The sequence below is a fragment of the Sander lucioperca genome, chromosome 9 (genome assembly GCF_008315115.2).
Source record: "Sander lucioperca isolate FBNREF2018 chromosome 9, SLUC_FBN_1.2, whole genome shotgun sequence".
Lineage (NCBI taxonomy): Eukaryota > Metazoa > Chordata > Actinopteri > Perciformes > Percidae > Sander > Sander lucioperca.
Genome location: NC_050181.1, coordinates 37,178,590 through 37,188,494, shown reverse-complemented (window position 1 = coordinate 37,188,494; position 9,905 = coordinate 37,178,590). Strand labels below are relative to the sequence as shown.

At 43.0% G+C, this 9,905-nt stretch overlaps 2 protein-coding genes across 2 annotated transcripts in view; one reads left to right on the top strand and one right to left on the bottom strand.

Annotated features, from left to right (window-relative positions):
• Positions 1 to 889: 889 nt before the first annotated feature.
• LOC116037328 (G-protein coupled receptor 35-like) lies at positions 890 to 4,338 on the top strand. Its single transcript, XM_031281194.2, has 2 exons — positions 890 to 1,325; positions 2,331 to 4,338. Exons 1-2 carry the CDS (start codon positions 1,308 to 1,310, stop codon positions 3,204 to 3,206), a joined length of 894 nt encoding a protein of 297 aa, XP_031137054.1. The 5' UTR covers positions 890 to 1,307; the 3' UTR covers positions 3,207 to 4,338.
• Positions 4,339 to 4,462: 124 nt separating this feature from the next.
• LOC116037327 (semaphorin-6B-like) overlaps positions 4,463 to 9,905 on the bottom strand; it is a 33,450-nt gene continuing 28,007 nt past the window's right edge. Inside the window, exons 16-17 of the mRNA XM_031281193.2 lie at positions 9,807 to 9,868; positions 4,463 to 8,406 (exon numbers count right to left, since the gene is read on the bottom strand). Of these exons, the coding sequence (XP_031137053.1) occupies positions 7,421 to 8,406; positions 9,807 to 9,868 (1,048 nt within the window). The 3' untranslated portion in view covers positions 4,463 to 7,420. The remainder of the gene's footprint in view (positions 8,407 to 9,806; positions 9,869 to 9,905) is intronic.

Below are 9,905 nucleotides of genomic sequence, written 5' to 3'. Positions count from 1 at the left end.
ACAATGGACTGATTCTGACGTTGGCATCATGTTCAGTCAACGTAAACACTCGGCAGCTTAGTCACTCCCTCTGCCACAAACAAGTGAATCAGACCCCAGAAGACAAACAAGCACATAGCTGCTGTAAGACATAGTTACTGTATGCAAAAACAAAGCAAAATGTAACAGGAAAAAACACGCAGATACACAAACACTGCGTAGCTCCATTTTTAATTGAATGCCCATTAAGGTGGCCATCATTGTGCAGTGCCTGGCTTGTGTGTGTGGCAGCCAGACCGGCCTGCGCCCAAGCTTCCCCCCTCATCTGTCTAATTGGATAGGAACACTTTGACGAGGACGTGTTGACAAAATTACTCACAATGCGAAGCCAGAGCTGCATGAAGGTAGAGAGAGGCCTGCAGATGTCTTAATAATTTCTCAGTCTGTTTCAATTATCTGTCTTATTGAATCCAGAAACTTATTAACAAAGGTTCTTTTTATAAACAGAGGTTTACGCCAGAGGCCTGTGGCTGTTTGATTGTGACTGTCAGTTGTTGAAAAGCTTTAGCAGAAATTACAGGCTATTTTGTTGCTTGTCAGTTGATATATAACAAATGGAAATGAATGTATGAGACAAACAATCTCCCAATCAGGGCTGACACACATTTTCCAAGCAAAAGAAACCATCACCTTCAAGGTTTGTTGTCACATCATTTTTGGGCCTGTGTTGGTTTTTGAATGTGTTGTATGCTTTTTTTAGCCAACAGAACCAAAACATTGACCCATTTCTCTTCATAATCTAGCTGTTAAAGAGTGGAAAGGTATTGCTCTAAATCGGAACTACTGCGCAATTTCCGTTTCCAGTCTGGAACCCTAACCTCCCACCTTGTTTTGTCTCTAAAAACACTGTTGTAAAAGCACTGACAAAAAATACAAACAGGGTACTACAATGGTTTGAGGATGTAAGTGTAGAAATGCAAAACAAATATGATCTAATTCATTATGAACACCAAGTACTGCAGAGCCACAACACAGTTTGCTTCAATTTCATATCACCCACATAGGCACATTTATACATTCATTTCCACGAATGAAAGTGGAGTAGACAAACGCTTCTGTGAAACTACACTACAAGGGGAAATGTGTCTGTGGTTGGCTGTCACGTTAGCTGGTCTACATCTCAAGGCCTACTTTTAGCTACTGAGACGACAAATACATCAAAAAGAGAAGTGATACAAACGTGGCAGAGCTTCACACGGATCATCACATTTTCAACAAGACATAGAGATGTGTTGATGCAGTGCAGCTGCCTTTAAAATCATTTAAAAATGACAACAGCTCATTTGGTAAGTTTGGTTTTTTATTGGATCATTGTGAAAACACAAAGCTGATGTATGCTTTTCTGTTTTCCACTGATTTCAACTGTAGACGTGTGTATATGTTTTCGTAAATGAGCCTTGTCACATTGTTACTGTTTCTGTTTAAATGATGAGTTGAATAGGCAGAGTCAGTAAGTTCTTTATTTGGTAAGAAAAAGCTTTTTTATCTAAAAGAAAGTAATTATCAGATGATGAGTAACCATTTCCTGGTATGATAACATTCTAATACAGTGTTGCATGTGGTAATTTACAGTAAGTGGTACATTACACAACTACACAGTGAACTGTTGAACATGTCATACAAAACTAAAGGAAAGCTTCACATTTTTTCAAGTCTCACATGCTCATGTGTATACTGAAACCGTTTTTGGTTGCTGTAATCATCAACTTGTCCATACTGGCCATGAAGAGATCCTTTTCCTATTAGGATTCCACATGTAAGAGATGGGAGACAAAGTCCAAAATGCATTCTAAACTTTAGTCAAAGCTAATACCCTCAAATTTCTCACACTAATTTTGCCTCAAGTGAGTCACTTGAGTCATTGTCGGTTGAGGTTGAAGTTTGAAAATGAAAGGAAATCTGGGGGTGTGTAGTTTGAAAAAAGTGCTTACCAGACCTCTGTAGCCGCTCCTAATCTCTGTTTGGGGCTAGCAGCTTGAGGCTACATTAGCCGCTACTAGCATGACACACCAGAGTCTCTGTCAGCATTGCATTGTAGGTAATGTAGGCACTAGGTTTTGACAAGGAAAAAGAATATGTGGAATTACAAAAATAAAATATATATAAATAAATAAAATATTTAGGACTGACTTGAAAAAATGTGAACCTATCCTTTAAAAAAGTGAGAACCTGTAAGCTATATCTAATAACCAATAACAGAATATTCATGTGTTTCTTTTGCGTTGCATATTTACTTCTTCTCTAAACTAACATAGTATTATTTTTTACTCTGACATGGACACTTCTTACAGATAAGTATGTGCAACAGCACCACCAACAGCACCACCAATTGTTGGGACAAAGGGGACACTCTTCAGGGTTTGGCGTACAGTCCCGTGTTTCTCCTGGGTTTCCTTGTCAATGCTGCTGCTCTGCATGCCTTCATTGCCAAACGGGACCCCTGGACAGACACGCACATCTACATGCTCAACCTGGTTATAGCTGATACTGCCCTCATCCTCTTCATACCCTTAAGGATCTACGATGCCTTCTACTGCCTGCACCCAACTCCATTGTGTACTTTCCTCATTTTCCTACATTACATCAACATGTATGCCAGCATTATGACCACCACGGCCATCAGTGTCCAGCGCTACCTGGTCATAAGGTTCCCGCTGCAGGCCAGATCCTGGAGAAAGAAGAAAGAGACAGCTTGTGCTGTGTGTTTGCTCTTTTGGGGACTTCTTGTGACAATATGTGCTATATTCCGAAAGGAAAATTACCCTGACAAGCTCTGGAAATGTTATGAAAGATGTAAAAATATCCAACTTAATCCGAAGTTCATTGCCATTCTGGTGTGTATAGGCTTCCTCACTCCACTGTTGATCATTGTCTTCTGCTCCAGTCGCATCATCTGTATTCTGTTAAAGGAGGGCGACAAGTCAGAGGAAAAGAAAAGCACCATTGGCATGGTAACAGCGAACATGATTGTGTTCATTGTCTGCTACACACCGATCCATATTGCCTTTATTGTCAACTACTTTGAAAATGTATCTGACAACTGGCAGTGTGAATACTTACCTGCACACGCGTATCTACTTGTGGCTGAATGGATTGCCTCCACAAACTGCTGTTTTGATTCCATCAGCTATTATTTTCTATTGAAACGGTTTTATTTATTTAAGTAAAAGGGAGTACAAGCATGTATGTATACTTATTTTAGACTGCACAATATTAAACAAATGATATTGTTAAAGGGGTTCTCCACCGATCTTACACATCAAGGAAGAGTACTTCTAGGCTTGTATAAATGTGCCTCTGAAGGAACAACACCCCTGATGATGTCATCAGGGTAGTCTTGATTTGGGCTTGAGACTTAACATCTCTGATATGAACCCACATAACAAACTGGAGGTGTGCAGTATAAAAGATGTTGCATTATGGGAATTTTTAGGATGGAGCAGGACTCCCCTGCTGTTTTGTTTTTGACCTTTTGTTTTTATATTATTCTGTCTCTTGCGAGTCCCCTAACTTTTTGGAAATGCAATACAAAAACGCTGGAGTACCCCTTTAAATTTGCAGCATTATCTGACTGATTGTAATTTGACATATTTTATGATTTCTTCTAATGAAATGTAGGCTATGTAAAAATGAACTTTTCATCTTTGAATCAACGGTTCCCAATTGATTAATTGTACAAATGATTTGTTGAATATAAGTATTTATTTAAGTATTGTTAACTACGTATATCAGTATGTACGGTGGCAGAACAAAATGTAACTTAATCAGTTACATCTGGTTTGGCCTCAATCATCAAGTTGTTTTATAAACTCTTCAGCTGCTTGCTAGATATGTGTGTGTGTGTGTGTGTGTGTGTGTGTGTGTGTGTGTGTGTGTGTTTTGGAATATAAATACTTGTTAAGTAACTTACTCAATCTTTTGTTGACTTTACTGCTCTCTGTGTAATGTTCAAAGCATTATATCAAAGCAGATAACAAGGGGTATTCTCATCTCTGCACCAGACCTCTCTACTAAAAAAAAAACTACAGTCTGTGTCTAGCTCAGCAGAACAGACAGACCGTGTCCAGTCAATGCACAGGCACCAATGGGAGTTCAAGCCTTTCCCCTCCCTCACAGAGGCCAGATAAATGAAATCCAGTGCCCGGCTCCCTCTTGTGACGAGAAAAGTAAATGCTTGAAAAAAGATTTCATTGCCTGTCTGCTCTGGAGCTTTGGCTGTTGTGAAGTTTGAAATTGCCAATCTGATGACAAACAAGTCTAATTTATGGGAAATAAACTGCAATTGTGACATACACATTACTTGAGACTGCTGTGAAGTAATAGAATTGCATTTATAGATGTGTGTATACGTGGGCACGCGTATAATGAGATGCATTTATTTCAATGAGTGCATTCAGATCCACACTCAACAACATTAGCAGTCAATTATATAATGCCATTTAATAGCAGTACTCCAAAGATCAATGGTTATTATAACAGCTGTATCTTAGCAGCTGCAAAAAAAAACAACTCAGCAGGCATCAGTCAAATGAGAAGGCTCAGTTCTGGCTGAGATCAGGCCTGCGACTCTACTCTAATAACAGGAAACAGCTGAGCTCAGCAGTCAGCCAAAGTCACGTAAATACTGTACATACATCTTATTCACAGCATTCTCACCGAAGAACAAAAAAAAACAAAAAAAACCCCACACTTCAAACACAGTCCTGTCTCAGAAGAGCATGAACGAGCCCCCCACAACTGATACACTATACCTTCAGGATGATTATTTACACTATTCACAAATAATACAGAACAGCTCCCTTTTCATTATGCAAAACAAAAAGAGAAAAGTTTTTTGTGCTTTTCCTTATTACTGCACAGTATAATGACTATAAACAAAAAAGCAACGAGTACATTCATTCACACAAGTTTTCAAGATCCCCCAGTATGGCAGTTGGTTGGCGATGACAGACAATCACTAGACTACAGAACAAGTCCAGAATCAGGACAGATATGACACAAAATGAGATACACAGTGTTCCCTCGCAGCATTTCAATCCATTTCAAGGTTCGCTTATGAACTACTTTATATTATTACATATTGGCTATTCTGGAATAAACACATTTCATGGCATCAGTGAATACATTACGTTATAATCATAAAAGGCATGACAAAGTGTCTGTATTCATTCTTACATATTTACAGTATATAAGTGTGACATGAAAGTAGTTCATAAGCAGACCCTGAAACACTGCTGGTAGCACTCAGTGTCAGTAGCATCTGGACACACAGACAGGGGGAGCTGAAACAAACGATTTCAACAACACAAGCTGACATCTAAATAAAAAAAATAAGATATAACATTCAGCATGTGAAGGCCAAAGGCATACATTTCACAAGTTTACTGCAATTCGTGAGTTCTCCAACCCCATAGTTCATGAGGTGCACTGCTGACAAGAATGAAATGGTCTTCATGGCACTTTAAAACAAGTTTCCTCCGGGTTTTTTTTTGCTTCAGTAATCAGGCATCAGTAAATCATTCATGGTTTTGGCACACAGATGTAAAAAAGAAAAGACACTGGTAGTTCTCGGCGTCTTCGTGGTTTCACTCTTGAAGCAGGTTGATATGAGACTATATGAAAACAGATTTTCATACATTAATAGCTATACTGACATGATAAATGTTTTTGTTTGCAAGCTAGTGCCGGATGTCATTTTTTTTGGAGTTACTGTTTGTCTTACATTATAATTTTTATCTAAATGAAAGATTACTATGTACAGATAAACCATATATTGCTGCTCACTACAAGGTCAGCACAAACCAGCGTTCATTTGCTTGCGACTGACTGGGACTGCTCGCGTGAAAATCAAGTCAACTGGTCAGTTATAATAACAAGTTTGTTTCATCAAGTTGCACTCACTTTGTTTCAGTCTTCTTATCTTTTCACCTTTTTTATGACTTCCATCTCCTTCGCTAACGCGCTCACAACATGTGTTGATCTAAACACTCACCATTTCATGGCACTGGACACTTTGATGGACGGAATATATAGTCCCATTTTCCTGCTGGGAACATTTCCATTACCCCCATTGGCTTTGAGTTAGGCCAGAGGTTTCAATCATCACCACTGTAACTGTCACTTTGTTCTGTATCACGTCTGTGGGACCTTGAAACACTGTGGGCTTAAGGGGAAATTTGGCCCAATAAAACCGGACTGTGTTTTATAATTCAGCATTAATGAATGTGTGTGTGTGTGTGTGTGTGTGTGTGTGTGTGCGTTTGAAAAACTCCCAAAGGTGACAGTGAAGGACAAGGTGTTCATATATTGCAGTGCCTTTACTTTAAATCCTTTAAAACACCTCTCTCTCTTCCTTTCTGTCTCGATCTGATACAATTCAGTCCAGTGTTCAGGTGCAATCTCCCCAGACGTCCTCATGGAATTATTGGTCATTAAAGAGTACATGGAGTGTAAGGAGGCAAAGGAATAGAGCGATGGACGGCTGAGATGCCGTCATTACAGAGAGCATGCGGTTGGCAGAAATAGTGCTGACATTTCAGTACTGCCCTCTGCTCTCCAAAGAAGTGAGTTATGGTCCCATATCCCTGCGAGACAGGTTAGAGGCATTTGGCACACACGTCGTGCTCCTCGTACACATAGAATACTACATACCCTCCGTCACCTGTACAAAAACATGTATGCACTGACTGTATGTGTGCAGTGAAGAGGAGAAAGAAAAAGAAACAGAGAGAAGGATTTTGTGTTTCCTCATCATCCATTAGATTTGTGTTTACAGTCAGAATGACTCCAGATTTTTTTGTCTGATACTTTTACGATGTTCGGAATTTGCCTACCTAGTTGGCAATCAGACCAACAGGTGATATAGTGGAGAACAGATGGGTGGCAGTCTTGTTAATGGTATCCGAGAGGGAAAAGGCATCCCACTCATGTAGCAGTATTTGACTGGCTCTGCAGTCCCAGTTAATCTGCACAGAGAAGGCAGTCTCTAAGTGCCATGTCCATCTTTGTCTCCGTCATCTCTGGCCCCCATTCTTTCCCACCATCTTCTCTCCTCCCTCTTCCCACTGTTGAGTAGCAGGAGAGAGAGGCAACTCTGCAATGCAGACACAGCAACAACCTCAGTCCATCTGACCAATTAGTGTGAGCCAGGATATGAGTGGCAGACCCAGCAGCCGGTCATAAAGAGAGACTCATCATGGGGAGTTTGCCTAAGAGACTGATAGAGGAGATCAGAGGGGCTGAATGACAAATAAAGACGTAGGGAAAAGAGAAGAGAAGGGAGAGGACAGAATGAGGAGGAAAGAGAAAAGAGAGATCTGTGTAAATTAAACAGAGAGCTCTGGACATGGAAACGCTCCCGTCTACTTCATTTCCTCAAGAGTCACTGGCCAGCCTGAGTCCTATCACTGCAGTTCTTCTTACTCATCAGCTGGCAGAGATCCACCAGCTCGCCCAGCTCCCCTCGCTCCAGGGCTCCTCTCAGCAGAGCCCTGCTCAGCCCGGCGGGGTGTTGCTGGGACACGTAAGCCTGGCCACTGGGAGCCGGCATGGAGGGTTGAGGCATGGGGACGGGGACCATGCCATGGCTGCTGAGGATGTACCCTTCCGGGGCTGGCCAGCGCAAAGGCAGCGGCTCGCCATACTCCATGGGGGCGCTGGGTGCTGAGACCACCCTCCGACGCTCAGGCGAGTCCTGGGGGGTCATGGGGTATACATATTCTCCTGCAGACTTCCTGAGAGGAGCTTTGGGCGTCCCCTTCACTGCTTTTTCTTGCTTGCTTAGGCAGACATAGTGCTGGCGTGGCGTGTCGTTCCCCCGGCTCTCACCACTGTGTCTCCCGCCTCCCCCCTGCTGAAAGAGTCTGGTGGTCAGGTAGACGGAGGGGGGAATGCGGCAGGGTGAACCCAGACCCACGGAGCCTCCCCCCAGGTACGTCTGGCTTGTGTCCCACCCTCCAGAGTTGGAGTCAGACAGGCGTAGGCCTCTGCGTTTCTGCTGGGGCGTGTGCTCCGGGGTTGGCAGGAAACCCGGGTCCAGCTCTCCTGACTTCACCCAGCCATTGGGCATGACAAACAGGGTTTCCCCGCCCTGAGAGCAGGGGCGCTCCCCGCCTCCCTGCCGTGTCACGCTGAGCACGGAGCCTCCCATCCCACCGCCATTAGTCAGCAGGCCTCTCTCACGCCGCTGGATAGAAGACTGGGAGGTGTTGCCGTGGCGACGGTTGGTGGGCTTGTGGGCCATGATCCAGCAGACGGCGAGGCCGGAGAGCGCCGCCCCGATGGTGAACGCAGAGACTGCAGACGCCACGAGCAGGTTGAGGGAGACCAAGCTCTCCGGTTCAATCAGCAAACTCTGCTGCAGAATTCCTGAAGATTAAGAGATACAATTATGAAGATGACATTTAGTAGAACAGTACAATGGACATCCTCTCTCAATGTGTGTCCACGGGGCACAGTTTTAAATTATCATTATTATTACTACATATAGTGCTATTCAACTACTTTGGCTTAGTGCTTTTCCCCTCCCAAGATATAAAGTTTAACAATAAATCAATAACTACAATAACACATAATTGGTGGTCATCAGCATACGATGGTTGTCTATAAAAGGAGCTTCTCTCCAGTCTGGCCTTGGGGCTCCACAGGCTCCAGGTTCAGAGAAGCCTGCACTTGTCATCAGCACAGCTCAGACCACAGCAGCTGACTCTCCTTTCCTCCGCTCTCCTCTCCTCACAATTTCCATCCTGCAGCCCGGTCAGAGACTCTCTCCTCGCAGCATACCATTACCTCAGTGTTTCCCCCCAGCTCTAATCACTCCCATCTGCAGACACAGCAGCACATGCCTGTCCATGGCTTGGCCTCTGCTGCGCTTTCACCGCTCGGATTAGAGTCTGTCAGGTCTGCAGCCTGGCATCACTGACTTCTAGTGCGATCGGTTTCTAAGTGCAGGATAACCACTAGAAGCCCATATAGCAGTTTAAAACAAAAGGATGTGATGAGGGCTTGGAATGTGCTATGTACTCTTTTTCTGTTTGGCAATTCAGATCTAACTAAGGGGATTTGTATGACTTTGAAATTGGCCTAAAACAGGCGGAACAGTTTAGAAAGAACCTGCTGGAGAGGAAATTACTGTTTTTTTTTGGTTTTCAATGAATTTCAGAGCAAGGTTCAAAAGAGGCCCTCTCTGGTGCTGCTGCAGTGACATCTGAGCCTCTTAACAGAAGGGACATCAGTATTTTATGGTATTTCCAGCTTACGCTACCCTCGGTCATTCCTCTCTCAGATGTTCAGCTTTGAGAGAACAAAGCCTCGTGACCGGGAGGATGTTGCATTTCCCGTTCGGCAGTCTAGTTGTATTGTCTACCAGCAGTTACTCCTCTCACATCCTCTCCAATTAAACTGGGAGCTCAGTTTGGACCTGTAGGCAGCGAGGTTGAAACTAAAATCCCAGTTTGACTCCCACCTGATTCAGCTGTGAATAAAAGACACCAAAACACTTAGTTGCTAATATCAAGGTTGAGTGGATCTTGCTGAGCAGGGGAGCAAAATTACATTATACCTGTAATTAAATTACAATGTGCTAAATTTCAGAAATTCATTCCCAAATATTCTCTCACTTGGTAGAGTCAGGTTTTTTTTTTTTTTTCAGAACAAAATGTTCAGTGACATGTAGACAGGTGTAATGAGGGACTGCACCACTAGGCGGAGCCTGCCTTCAGTCTGCTGTACACAGCCAGAAGCATCCATGTCATAGTGCTGCAACCTACCATCACAGTCTCCTAGATGGGACGTGGAGTTTCCATATTCCACATCTTGTTGAAAAGGCAGCCTGCAGTCACACGGAGATCAACACATCAGACGACTTC